This window comes from Salminus brasiliensis, chromosome 16 (assembly GCF_030463535.1).
Source record: "Salminus brasiliensis chromosome 16, fSalBra1.hap2, whole genome shotgun sequence".
NCBI lineage: Eukaryota > Metazoa > Chordata > Actinopteri > Characiformes > Bryconidae > Salminus > Salminus brasiliensis.
This window is the reverse complement of record NC_132893.1, coordinates 7,036,548-7,051,400: the sequence shown is the minus strand read 5'-3', so window position 1 is coordinate 7,051,400 and position 14,853 is coordinate 7,036,548. Positions and strand designations below refer to the sequence as shown.

The following is a 14,853-nucleotide window of genomic DNA, read 5'->3' as shown; positions in this document are numbered from 1 at the left end:
TATATAGTGGACCAATAAAGCAGGTGGAGCTCATAAAGCGGTCAGTGAGTGGAAGTACAACGCAGTACTTTTTTGCTGAACAGCATTTGTTACTGAACATGATCAGACCAGCGGAAGTCCATCTGCTTGAATGCAGCTGTTGCATGAAGACAAACGACCGAAAAGGCGAAGCCACCGAGGTAAAACGACTCAGGAAATGAGATGATGGTCTTGGCATGTCACAACGACGTTTAGTGACCGCAATAAAGGCTATTTTTTAATATACGGCCTGTATTTCAACTCGGTTTACGGGAGGCGATGCGCGCGAGAGAGAGGAAAGGAAGATAAATTCTTTAAATGGCGAAATGGAGGCCAAACCAGGAGGCACTTTGAGAGCGAAGACATCTATTACTGCAGGGAGTGTCACAATGGTTATGTCCAAACTCCAGCATCCGCCGAACAATAACATCAAATTTCACATGGGATGTTGCATGGTGCCTGTCGCTGATTCTACTTCTGTGCCGATTGCTTGATTCAAGTAATCTATTTACCTTTCTTCAAAGCACACAACAAATAAATTGTAACTGTCGAGGAAGAACATCAACCCAAGCGGAGTTCCCATGGAACTTTCAAAAGGAAAGTTTGACGGGTGGAGGTGAAGGGAGGGGGGATTGGGTTGGGAACAAGATGTATCTTCCTCTAGAGACGAGTTGAAAGATGCTTGTTTGTTGTTTTTGTTTGTTTGGGTTTTTTTGCATTATACCGAGAAAGTAGAGGCAGGAGATATGATGACAGCGCTTTTCTGAATAGAGAGAATTGGAAATGGAGTGGGAATCTAGGAAAAGCTAAAGTAACGGATTACTTTCATTTACTGTACGAGAAAAGTACCAAAGTACAATTAATTAATTTCACCCCCCTCCCACAGCGCCTATCTGTGTATCCTGCTCTTAGCGGGTCGTATTAATATTCGCTGCTAATGCGTCGCCTAATTAATGAAGTGCAACATTATATCTGCATGATGAGCCTGAGTATGCCCTATTCACAGAGATGGAAAAACACTGGAGGTGGAAGCTCGGTGATCCAAAACGGCACGTACCTGTCGACGATTCCGCACATGTCCATTTGGAGGTCGCTGAAGTTTCCGATCAGCATCTGCTGCACCTTGATCAGGTCCACTAAGCTGCCGTCCAAATGGACCAGTCTCATGCATCCTTGGAAAACGTTGAAGGGGTTCCTACACCCGCTGTCGCCTTCCGTGCTTGGACATCCTGTTGGCCAAATCAACCGAACGAATCAGCAGGTTACAAACAGCTAGCACACACACACACACACACACACACACATACAAAAGGAGGGCAGGTGCTGACCAAAAGGTAAAAGACAAAAGCCAGCCAATGTTCAGATGTAGTAAGAGGAGAAGTCTCTTCAGTTGCTGCTTGTTTGGGGGTCATTTTGCTTCAGTTTTGTCTTCAGTGAAAAAAGAAAAAGCAGCTCAGTTGGGTTTAAGGTCAGGTGACTGAATCAGCCTTTTAAGAACATCCTGTTTCTTTGCCTTAAGAAGCTTTGGGCTACTTTGGTATTACATTTCAGGTCATTATCCATCCGTTTTGCAGCATTTGACTGAATCTGAGCAGAGAGTGGAGCTCTACACACTGATCATCTGCAGTCACATCATCAATTAACACCACTGACTCAGTTTCACTGCCAGCTGCCAGTCTGGACGCAGAGCTGCAGTGAACACAGATACAATAAGCAACTGTCTGTCACGAGAACAGTTACAGAGGCATTACTGATTGGAGAGCAGAGTTATATTAGTGTGAGGCATGGGAGTCACATGTGGACATTATCCATTTATACTGTTAGATATCCATCCATCAGTTTTGCAGCATTTGACTGAATCTGAGCAGAAAGTAGAGATGGATAGGATGGACCACGGGATGGATTTTATGATCATCTGCTTTGGTAATCTTTTCTGTAGTCTACCAGGTCTTTTGGTTTTGCTGGTGTTAAACTCGCCAGTGCATCCCTTATTTTAAAGAGTGGACTTGTAATTCGGCCACTCTTTTTGTTTATACTCTCTGATTTTTTTTCCAGCTTAATGAAGGCCTCCATCACTTGCATCAACACCTCTTTGCACTGCATATCGAGGGTTTCCGTTAACGGCTTCTAGATGCGATTTCCCACGAAATCAGTTCCAGAACTTTTACTGCACACTACACTTCATACAGTGGTATCCAGGTATTGGTAACACTGTACTTGGATGGTCCATTTTAGCTAAATGCAACTGAACTCTGAACTAAATGTAAATGACGGCCTATTTAATGTAACCCTGCTCCTAACCCTAAACTCAACCCTGAATCAACCATAAAACCTAAACCTAACCTTAACCTTGAATCAACCCTAAAACCTAACTCTCACCCCAACCTTAACCCTGAATCAACCCTAAAACCTAAACCTAACCTTAACCTTGAATCAACCCTAAAACCTAAATCTAACTCTCACCCTAACCTTAACCCTGAATCAACCCTAAAACCTAAACCTAACCTTAACCTTGAATCTACCTTAAAACTTAAACCTAACCCTAACCTTAACCCTAAATATACTCTAAAACCTAAACCTAACCCTAACCTTGAATCAAACCTAAAACCTAAACCTAACTCTAACCTTAACCTTAAATCAAACCTAAAACCTAAACATAAACCTAACCTTAACCTTGAATCAACCCTAAAACCAAAACCTAACCCTAACCTTAACCTTCAACCAACCCTAAAACCAAAACCTAACCCTAACCTTAACCTTGAATCAACCCTAAAACCTAAACCTAACCCTAACCTTAACCTTGAATCAACTCTAAAACCTAAACCTAACCCTAGCCCTAACCTTAACCCTGCATCAAGCCTAAAACCTACACCTAACCTTAACCTTCTTCACCAAATTCACGTTAACCCCTAAATGTAAATATGAAGAAGGGAAGAAAGAGATCATGAACAGAAGCATACCATATCATCTGTCAAACATGGTGGAGGCACTGTTACAGCATGGGCATGTGTAGCTGGCAGTGGAACTGGGTCGCTGGTGTTAATTGATGATGTGACTGCTGACAGTCAGTGTATAGAGCTCCACTCTCTGCTCAGATTCAATCAAATGCTGCACAACTAACTCTAACCCTAACCTTAACCTAAATCTTAAAACTAACCCTAAACCTAACCCTAACCCAAACCTTTAGTTTAGGGTTAGGTTTAGGGTTAGCTTTAATGCTTTAACTTCTCTGGACCATCCAAGTTGTCCTTCAGCTTCTATTGGCTTCCACTGGCTTCCATTGGCCTTGTAAAACTAGAAAATGAAACTTCGGGCATCAATCATGCTGTGAATGATCGATCACATTTGGGGTAAAGGTAAGATATTACATGTTATTACTTCAACACTGCTTTTAATAAGGCTGAAACAGTGTTAGTATTAGTGTTGTTTGGCTTATGGACTTGTTTTTTCACCAACTTAATGCTTTAAGACACGGCCAAACATTGCTGATTCCCATTTTCAGTTTATCATTGGTGCTCAGTTTGGCAAAAATCTAATTTACCCAGCCAAGACTTGTTTGCTCCTTTACTTTTGCATTGGATCTGCAAGACTAATGTGGCTAACAAGCAATGGAAGCTTGCACTCTGCCAATTAGCAACGTTCCTACTGCATGCCTACTGACATACTACTCACATACTTGCCTTAGACCGTGTCTCATCTCAACCAGACTTTCTTATGTGGTTTCTGATACTGAACGGCTTACTGTTATCTGTGAGAATTGACAAAAGTGAGCATCGCAGCTAAAAACAACAGCGAATACTATCCTGAAGCCTGAATTTTTGTCAGGCACCCCGACCATCTCCGAATTGAGCATAAATCACCACAGGTCCCGATATAATGCAAGGGTGTTTGCATGATTTAAAGGCTCACGCTGGCAAATCTCATTTTGTATGTGATCCTCAACGGCGCGTGCTTTCGGCTCAGGGCGAAAAACGCCGCGAGACGCCAGAGACGAGAGCAGAGCTTTGACATGATCCCCAGTGCGGCGCCGAGACGCCGTTAGGGCTCCCTCCAATTACTGAGCTAAAGGTAATTAAACCACATGCTCGCTCTCTCTCCCTCTCTCTCTGTCTCTCTCTAGGAGCAAACCGAGTGGAAGAGACGCTGGGAGACCAATTCTCTCCCAAGCAGCCGGAGCCATGAATGAGTGGCTGTGTTTTCGAAGAACAGGGGAAGGCTGGGTGAACGCAGAGACAGGCTGCAATGGTGTGGCATTGATGGATTAATGCTTGCAACTCTTTGCTTTGGTAGAAAAAAAGAAAAAAACTTATTGAGTTTTTGGGGCCTAGAGGAAAGCTAGCGCAGAACAGCTAACATCAGCCTGTACATCGGGGTTTACTCTACCTCCTAAAAAGATATGGTTGGCTGGCATCACAGGGAAGGACGTGGTGGTGGTTGAGGTGTCCGCTTTGTCCGCTGCCAGGATCAGGCGACCTCGCCGGACGCTCAGTTCCACAGAGTGCCACTGTCCATCGTTCAGCGTCAAACCTGTGATCAACATGTAGAAAACGGGAAAAGGCATCGACACAATAAGCTGCTACATTTATAACTACAAAAACCCTTTCTTTAATATCAAAGGTGTGTAACAGCTGTGGGCTCTTCAGGGTTTGTCCAAAGCATCAGTCACTAAGACACTAAGAACACTAAGATGCCTTTAGTTGGGTTTGATTCCCAGTTCATTTACAACGCCACGCTGGTTGAGCTTCAGTACATCTCACGTAAGAGAGGAGCTCGGACCTGCCGTGATGTCCACCATGACCCTGCCGGCCTTGTAGATCTGCAGCCGTAGCCTGGCGTCGCTCAGGTAAAGCCACAGTGCTCCCACCTGGTGCTGGAGTTCGGAGGTCATCAGCAGGCCCCCTTTGTTCCACGTCCGGAACTGCAGGGTGACCGACACGCTGTCCCGCGAAACGGCCCACGGCAACTGCAGGAAGCTATCCGGACTGGCAAAAGTCACCGGCACGTCGACGGCCTCGGAACATGCGAATGTGACGTTTCCCTGGAAAAGATCAACGGTGTGTGGAGCATAAAAAAAAACTAAACACACGTCTTAGTTCCAGTTCATCCCACAGTTCACAAGTCATTACTCATGCAAACAGATTTCTGAAAGTAAATTACTCAGGATGTGAGTTATGATGTTTGCCTTGTAAATTATGCATCGGGCTCCCCCACACGGAGTCTGGGCTGATTAAGACCATGATTAACAGAATTTGTAATTGGCTTAACCTCTAATTCCCCAGTGAACAGAGCTAACAGAGAAAAACAAGCAATGAGTAATGTACGGATGCTCTGTATTAGTCCGCGTGGTACACGGCTCCATGAAAAATACACAGCGGATAATGATGTTTGGCTGTAAAGAACTTTGCAAATGTAGCAATGGTAATACACTATATGGACAAATGTATTGGGACACCTGCTCGTTTCTTTGCCCTGCTTTTGTTGGAGTAACCAGTTGGAGTTTCCACTGTCCAGTCAAGGCTTTCTTCTAGATTTTGGGGGCACTGCTGTGAGAAATTCAACGCAAATCGCTGCATTCAGCGACAAGAGCCTTAGTGAGGTCAGGATGTTGGATGATGATCACTAACACACCTCATCCTCAACTTCCCAACTCATCCAAAAAAGTACTGGATGGAGCAGCACCATCATTCCATAGAAAACACAGCTCCACTGCTCCACAGCCCAATGCTGGGAGGCTTTATTCCCCTCTAGCCCATGCCTGGCATTAGGCATAGTGCGGATAGGTTCATGTGTACCTGCTCCAGAGAGTCCTATTCTATTGGAAATACTGGCAATGGGTGCAATGTCACATAGACTGATATGCAGTCGTTAGAAAGGGTGTCCACAAACATTTGGACATAGTGTATGTAATTTGTTTAAAAGGGATTCAGATTGGATTTGAACACATTGAAACTGGGATTTGTCGTTGGCTCTAGTGCTAGTAGTTTCCAGAGCTTTATAAAAGTCCCCAGTGACTCAGTACTTTATTAAATTTGTAGAATCATTCTAAATGTTTAAACGAGGTCAGTCTCAGATTCGCTGACAGGAAATGAAATGAGCCAGGCAGCCCTAGTTGAACCAGCGTTAAAGGAGTAGTTTGGTGGTAAACGACATTAACAAGATTTACCACTTACTTCACATGCAGTCAATCAGCCAAGGCACATTTTAATATCTGATGTGTGTTTCTCTGGTTTAGAATGGCAAATGCTAGGCTAATGTTGCTAACAAACACTGGACGTAGACTGCCTCCAATCATATTTCTGTAAAAACACACTCTAAAAGGTTTCTCAACCTGCTCAGAACACACCCGCTGCACAGTGTGTGGTATAATTCCATGTGCTGTGGTCTAGTTTACGTAGACTAGTACGACATAGTGGGATGTTACACAGATGATACTGTAGTTTTAATTAGCGAGGTCATTTGTTCAAATACTGCAGCTAGAGAGAGCTACACGCTGAGAAACGCCACTGTGATATCCCTGTGTTGAGTCTGTATGTTGTATATTCTCTACGTTATTCAGAAATGTATGCTATGTAGGAATTTTACCTTAAAATAGAAGTTTCAGAATCATGTTGAAGCTCCACTGACTTTAATAGAGAGAATGGTGTCTCTGTCATTGCCACTTAAGGCTGAAACTGTGCTACTGTACTATGAAACTTTGCTGGAATGTGTCTGAGACCTCTAGCTTGAACTGCGCAAGACTTGACAGCACAGGCTGGTTCACCACAGGCTGAGTGGCTCAGTGGTCTAATGCACCGCCACTACATCCCGAGGGTCACAAGTTTAAATCATGAGCCATGCTGCTTTGCCATCAGCGGCCGAAGCCTGAGAGAGCACAATTGGCCTTGCTCTCTCCTCATCACTCTTAAGCAATGTTAGCTGGCACAGGTGTCTGTTAGATGGCGTGGTTGAGCTGGGGACCTGACGCTTTTCTAGGTTGTGTTAAGTCCCTACCCTCCTAGTGCTGGAAGCATCGTTAGTACTAGGGGGAGCTGTGAACGGCTGGGTTAATTGGCAGCACCAAATTGGGAAATATAAGGGAAAAAAAAGGTGTTTCAAAGGGTTCTTTGAGCAATGCCACGGAAGAACCACTTTTGTTTCATTAAGATTAAGATTTATGAGGTTTATGAGATGTGTGGGTGTGAAGCCTGACCTTTAAGCTCATAAAAAAACCTTTACATGAGGAGAAAGGTTCCTCACACTTTACACTGATTTATATTTACAAAAGTGGTGTAAAAGTGAATTACACTCCCTGACTGTAGGGGGAGCCCAGGAGCAAACCATACCAGTTCTCACACAATACTGCTTTACCTCACTGATTTCCAGTCACTGGTGGGCAGTTTTTGCTTACCACTATGGAGACTCTCTTCTCTTTAGCCAGCTCAACCACATTCACACCGTTGTACAGCACGTTCTCCAGGCAGCCGTGGAAGTTCCTTCTGGAGTGGTCTCTCTGAGCCCCGACAGCCGACACGCCGCCGAAACTGATCTTGTGAAAGAACAACAGTCTGATGTTAAATTATCCACGCTTCCTCTGAGCACACATTCTGATCGCTGACGGGATCATGATGAAAACGTTAGGGCTTAACGAAGTCGACCTGACGCCGCGCTTCGCAGCGAGGAGACGCGCGGGTCGATGAATTAAAACTAATGTCTCTGAGCTGCTTAAAAACAGGAAGTCATCTAGCAGCTGCCAGGGAGCGGCTGATGAAAACAGGCACTTCTGAAACGAAGGACATTACACAACGATCAACTCCAATACACCCAGCTGAGCACCACTCACCACCATCTTTACCCCAGCCAATTTATGCTAAGTGTGAGCCGTGTGAGAGAGCGTGCGAGAACGAGTATGAGCGAGAGAGAAAGAGAGAGAGAGAAACAGAGAGAGAGAGAGAGAGAGAGAGAGAGTGGAAGGAGAGGAAAAGAGATAGAAAAGAAAGGAGAGAGAGAGAGAGAGAGAGAGAGAGAGAGAGAGAGAGTGGAAGGAGAGGAAAAGAGATAGAAAAGAAAGGAGAGAGAGAAAGAGAGAGAGAGAGAGAGAGAGAGAGAGTGGAGGAAAAGAGATAGAAAAGAAAGGAGAGAGAGAGAGAGAGAGAGAGAGAGAGAGAGAGAGAGAGTGGAAGGAGAGGAAAAGAGATAGAAAAGAAAGGAGAGAGAGAGAGAGAGAGAGAGAGAGATAGAGAGTTAGGACAAAAGAGAGGGAAGGGGAGACTGAAGGAATAAGTAGAGAGACAAAAAGAAGGAGACAGAGAACCAAAGAGAAGAGAGAGAGACAGGAGAGGAAAAGAGAGAGAGAGAGAGAGAGAGAGAGAGAGAGAGTTAGGAAAAAAGAGAGAACGGGAGAGAGAAGAGTAGAGGAGAAGAAAGGGGAAAAGGGGGAAAATGAGGGGAGAGAAAGAGAGAGAGAATGAAAAAGAGAGAGAGGAAGAGGAAAAGAGAGCTGGTATTAGAGGAGAGGAACAGACAGAGGGAAGGGAGGGAAATGGAGCAGGCTGTTTATGAGTGCGGGCAGTGGGCAGGAGTGTGAAGCAGGTCAGTGGCAGCACACCTCGTTAATCTCAAAGTGACTCTGGTGCTCGGGGAGCTGGAGCCGCTGTGTATTTTTGTCCACCGTGAAGTTGACGTGTCCGCGGAGCCGCTCGATGCTAATATGGTGCCAGTGTTGGTCATCCAGCAGACTGCCCAGTGACGCGGTGGTGTGAAAATCGCCCGGCGTGCCTTTCCCTGCAAAACACAGAGCACGTGAGCACTGTTACACTCCTATAAACACCTGTCGACTTCAAAATGTGAATCTAAAAAAAAAAACCTTCTGCTACACCGCTTAGCAAACATTTGGCCACACTGTAGGTTTCGGGGGAGAAAACGCAGGGTGGGGCTTGGAGCTTTATCACTGTCACAAAGTAAAACAAAAGGTAAACATGCTGTTTCTCCATTTGCCAAGGTTATTTTCCACACAGCTGTTCAAATCCAAAACTCCTGTTACTGACAGGCCTACTGACAGGTCTGTGCTGTTGTCTTTTTTTTTTTTTTTTTTTTACGTCAACAACATTTATGGGCTCCCGATTGGAACAGCTGTCTAAGTGCGGTCCCTCTAAGCTCAATCCTGGGTGCAATTACAGCCACAGCATCCTAGCTTATGGCTGGAAACTGGAAATGACCAAACTGAGAAGAAAACTGTCCAAAATTCCAATAAGGAAGCACAAATTAAGAATTTTGAAAAAGAATGTAACTTGCTTTTGGGGGAAGGACCACCCCCTTAGAAGCCAACTTCTATGACCAAAGAATAGCCCCACCAGTTGCTACAGAAGTCCCTGTAGTTACTGAGTAATACACCTTATTGGAAGCCTTGGGGCATTAAGGGGTTAACCACTCCAACTCCAGATATTCATCCCCTTTATACACCCACACCTTACAGTCTATCTTAGTTAAAACATACCCTCTTTTTCGGACCTCCATTCTAACAAGGAAAAAGGGGGCAAGCTTCCCACACTGACCACGGAAAGCCAGCCCGGACTCCTGGCCAAAACACTTCAGAGTCTGCCCTCCCGCTTCACCTCAGGGTGTGCTCCGCAGCAGCAAACAACCATTTTATAAGGCCTGAGGTTTTCTCTTAACTCTTTAATGCAGGCCTGTGCTGGGTGACGGTTAACCAAGTTTCCATGGTAACAGATTTGCATCATGCAAACCAAAGGAAATGTCTAGTGGTTGTCTGGTGGTTAAACTGCACTGGTTGAATGTGGAGTGGCAGGTGGCTGTCTACGCCTGGTGCGATGAATTTTTTCGGACGATATATTGTTCCAGAAATTGTTACGATTAATAATATTATTACTGTGATTTTATGACGCTGATATTTTAATGAAATAGCAGCCTGATAATGCAATTACACTCTTTGAAAATGCAATGTATTTTTTAATAATAACAGTTTAGGAAATGTATGTTTGTAGCATATAATTATACGGGTGACGGGTGTCCTACCTACCAGCCCTCGAGTAACATGTCTTCACCTGTCGCGGTCTTGTGTATGGGTGTGTGTATGGAGGTGACTTGCAAAATGGAGAATGATGGGTCTGAGGTGGTGTCCATATAATGTCTGATAACTCTGTAAACTGCCTAAAGCAGTCTACATTTAAGGCCATTCTCAGACATCAGCCTAAACAGTTTCAGGTGCTGGGAAATAAATATGGTTTGAACCCTGTAGCTGCTCTGTACACTGCGTCAATAATTCTGGATGGACAGACCAATAGAAATGCTCGAAATGACTTGGAATACACTGTCATTGTACGCTGACTTCCATTAAGTTCCGAATTTTTTTTCCTTCCCTTGTGAAGTCATTATTTTGGAGATGTTACCATATTTTTCATTGGACAGAGACAAAATCCCTGAGAGAACTCCCTGTTCACTTCACCTGCAGAAGCAAGATGGCCTGCAGTAGTTGGGGATGACCAGTTAACGATCTTGTATGGCAAACCTGGCGCTGGGCGGGCGACGGGGCCTACGCCAAAGACAATCGACAGTCCTAGTCCAAGATAAAATGTACGATTTGCTGCCCTCATTTCTCCAGAGTCTTCTGGTACAACTAAGGTTTCTTCCATCTCCTGTAGAGCTGATACTTTGGAGACTTTACTAGGTTTTTGCATGACAGTGTGAATAATATGCTTGTCATTTATTTCCCGTATGTAAAATTCACTGAACAAACAGGATTCTGCAGGAAATAACACCGCGTTTGAGTGTGGTCCCTGTTTTCTCTGGACTGACAGAGTGAAAGAACAGGCAGGCGAGAGCCATTCCTCGATACAGGAGGTGCGCAACATCAGAAAACAATAAGCAAGCAATCCATAATAATTAGCAACCTGCAGCATGTTAGCAGGAACTGAGGGAGTGATCAATGAAACATGAAGCCGAGTGAGCCTCTAATGACTGCAGCTCTCTTTACCCCCCCCCCACATATTCCAGCAAGGAGAATTTGCCTCAAAGCATTGTTCAAGGCCAAATTGCCAATGGTCCCTCTATTAAACTTTCATTAAGCAGCAGATCGCTGCGGAACGGCGAGAATGTTTTATTACAACAGCGATCTGCTACAGACTGTGACAGGTATTACACACACACACACACAAACACACACACACTCCTCAAACACATCAATTATTCAGCAAAATCATGAAGTCAACTTGATGACATGGAACTACTGTTAGGGCAGGCTCATTATCTATATGTTGTTGCTGTTTCGCTCTACACCCCCTCCCTCCTCCTAAGGAAACCCCTCTGTAGACAGTGGTATATGTAGTGCTGTGGGTGTTTAATAATTGATAAACTATATTTCTGTTGAATATTAATGAGCTACTCGGCCCTTCCGCTGGGCGGACCATGAGGTATTCTGGTATAACTTCAAGGTTTGGTCTCAATCTTCCAGCAAGGACAGTTCCACTAATACATGCACTACAGATGCTAAAAATGGTTGTTTGAGCATTGCTGTAGAAGGAGAACCACGTTTGGTCCCGTGGGAGAAAGAACCATGGGCATAAAACCCACTTACGAGTGGCTCCGAGTGGCTTGGCGGAGCTGCCACTATGGTCAGGGGTCTGTGAGTTCGAATACCGAGCCATGCTGCTTTGCCAACAGCAGCCATGGTCTGAGAGACTGGCTCAATTGGCTATGCTCTCTCCAGGTGTGTGTAGATGGCGAAGTTGGCCAGCACGGGTGTCTGTTACCTGGTGTGGCGGAGCTGGGGACCTGGTACATCCCCCCCCTTATCAACTTCCACGGTGATGCCAGGACAGGCATTTTAGACTGGAGTTCAGGTGGCTTCTGCTTTGTGATAGGAAGCCATTGTCCTCTCTGATTTGTGGAGCAAGGAATGATAGATGACAGGGTTAAAAGGGAGGTGTCGGGTGGTGGTTGGAAATCCACTTTAAGACGGTTCCTAGGAAAATATTGGTGAAGGAGGCCTACTGGTTGTCATAGAGATGTGTGAGTGTGAAGAACCTTTCTTCACAGGTCTAAAAAGCTTTCACTAGATGTAAAGATTCTTAACCAGTATAAAGGTTCTTCACACTCACACATCTCTATTACAGTCATGTTTTGTTTTGTTTTCAACTTAAAGTGGTTCTTCTAAGGTATTACTCAAAGAACCATTTGTAGCACCTTCATTTTTTATTTTTAATATGAGAACTTTCCCCATAAGGTCCTTATCTCTTCATTGCCTTACACTGTCAGTGGTCACTGGTTTAACCCTATGGGGTCAAAGGACATTTTCTTGATTTCTGCAGATCTTCTTAAATTTGCCTTTAAAGGCACTTGCATGTAACTTAATACCCACATGATTATATGAAAATGTTCAGAACAATCTCAGTTAATATATATTATATATATATTATAATTAAAGTCTATTATATACCACATGTGACATAGAACACTGTGTAAAGAGATAATCTGACCCTAAACCTAGAAAGAATGTTGTCTTTTGTGAAATCTCTCGTGAGATAGTGAAAACATGGGTTTACTAGAGTCTTAGCTTCAGAAAGGCAATGTATGAATAAAATAATTAAAATAGTATAAAATCGGATATTATCTGTAACTTTAAATCTTGAACAGTCTTGAACCGGGACAAAACTGTAGTCATATATATATATATATATATATATATATATATATATATATATATATATATATATATTGATTTATTGATTCCTGAGTGTCCAGTGGTCAGTTTCACATAAAACATAGACGAATGCATGATGATGGACACACAAATCCACTAGTTAGACTAGTTAGCAAGAGGCAGAAGACGAGTTTCTCAACTCATCTTCATAGCCTTGTAACTCCGGATGTGAATCACATATGATCTGGCAATGGAAAAGGAAAGAGTGTGAGGGGGCTGCAATGGATCCAAACGATGGGCAAACGATGGGCTCTACAGTCAGGAAATGTTTGAACCATATTTCTGCACTATATTATTTTTACTATTATTGTATTGTGTTCAGACGTGCAGACGTGTGTTATCTGTGGAGGATTTGTTTACTTATTTTCACCCTAAAAAGCTCCTTATGGTGGTGCAGGCATGTTGTGACAGTAGCTAATTACTGCCTCACATATTTAACACACAGCTCTGGGAGTGAGAGTATTCATTGCATCTGGAGTGTTTTTACAGAGTGCTATTTGAGCTGTGCAAGTGTTGTGTCTTGTCTTGTGAGTTGTAGCAGAAAGGTATCATTACTCACTTTCTCGCCATGCAGGAGACCAATGTTCAAACCTGTAATGATGTCACTCTGCGCTGCGAGTGTGAGGTAAATCGATTCATTTCATCATCGCAGCCCCTTTAAACAGGCATTAGGCCAGATCCAAGAAAGTGGCAACCTAACTGTGAGCAGAACAGCCCTATAATTGGGTGTTGAGGAGATGGGGTAAGGTTATGTGGCATTGAGGAGATGGAGGTGAAGTAGTAAAGTACTGAGGAGGTAGGGTGTAATGATGGGGCGGAAATGGGGTAGAGTAATGAGGCGTTAAGGGGATGGGGTGGAGTAATCAGATGTTGAGGAGATGGGGTAGAGTAATGGGGCGCTGAGGAGATGGGGCAAATTTACGTGGCGTTGAGGAGATGGGGTGTAGGTATGTGCCATTGAGTAAATGGGGTAGAGTAATTGGGTTTTGAGGAGATGGGGTAAGGTTGTGTGGCGCTAAGGAGATGAAATAGTAAGGTATTGAGGAGGTAGGTAGGAGAAATGAGGCATTAATGAAATGGGGTAGAGTAAGGGGCGTTAGGGGTATGGGGTGGAGTAGTAAAGTGTTAAGGCGATGGGGTGGAGTCATGTGGCACTGAGAAGATGGAGGTGGAGTAGGAAGGTATTGAGGATGTGGGGTGGAATAATGGGGTAATAACGACATTGGGTAGAGTAATGGGGTGTTGTGGGGATGGGGTAGAGTAATGGGGTGTTGAGGAGATGGGGTAGAGTAATGGGGCGTAAAGGAGATGGGATAGAGTAATGGGGTGTAAAGGAGATGGGGTAGAGTAATAGGGCGGTGAGGAAATGGGGTAGAGTAATAAGGCGTAAAGGAGATGGGGTAGAGTAATGGGGCGTAAAGGAGATGGGGTAGAGTAATAGGGCGGTGAGGAAATGGGGTAGAGTAATAAGGCGTAAAGGAGATGGGGTAGAGTAATGGGGTGTTGAGGAGATGGGGTAGAGTAATGGGGCGTTGTGGGGATGGGGTAGAGTAATGGGGTGTTGAGGAGATGGGGTAGAGTAATGGGGTGTAAAGGAAATGGGGTAGAGTAATGGGGTGTTGAGGAGATGGGGTAGAGGAATGGGGTGTAAAGGAAATGGGGTAGAGTAATGGGGTGTTGAGGAGATGGGGTGAGATTATGTGGCGTTGAGAAGATGGGATGGAGTAGTGAGCTATTGAGGACGTGGTTAAGAGTAATGGGGTGTTAAGGGGATGGGGTAGAGTAATGGGGTGTTGAGGAGATGGGGTAGAGTAATGGGGTGTAAAGGAGAAGGGGTAGAGTAATAGGGCGGTGAGGAGATGGGGTAGAGTAATAGGGCGGTGAGGAGATGGGGTAGAGTAATGGGGTGTAAAGGAGAAGGGGTAGAGTAATAGGGCGTAAAGGAGATGGGGTAGAGTAATGGGGTGTAAAGGAAATGGGGTAGAGTAATAAGGCGTAAAGGAGATGGGGTAGAGTAATGGGGTGTTGAGGAGATGGGGTAGAGTAATGGGGCGTTGTGGGGATGGGGTAGAGTAATGGGGTGTTGAGGAGATGGGGTAGAGTAATGGGGTGTAAAGGAAATGGGGTAGAGTAATGGGGTG

The 14,853-nt window shown here is 44.5% G+C and overlaps 1 protein-coding gene across 2 annotated transcripts in view; it reads right to left on the bottom strand.

The window, feature by feature from the left end:
- The window catches only part of cntnap3 (contactin associated protein family member 3), a 180,410-nt gene that overhangs the window by 68,558 nt on the left and 96,999 nt on the right, over positions 1-14,853 (bottom strand). Inside the window, exons 6-10 of one of the 2 annotated variants that reach the window (XM_072658063.1) lie at positions 8,603-8,778; positions 7,406-7,543; positions 4,795-5,056; positions 4,402-4,545; positions 1,076-1,247 (exon numbers count right to left, since the gene is read on the bottom strand). In XM_072658063.1, coding sequence (XP_072514164.1) covers positions 1,076-1,247; positions 4,402-4,545; positions 4,795-5,056; positions 7,406-7,543; positions 8,603-8,778 — 892 coding nt within the window. Of the gene's footprint in view, positions 1-1,075; positions 1,248-4,401; positions 4,546-4,794; positions 5,057-7,405; positions 7,544-8,602; positions 8,779-14,853 lie in introns of those variants that run through there. The other variant, XM_072658064.1, reaches the window with a different exon arrangement.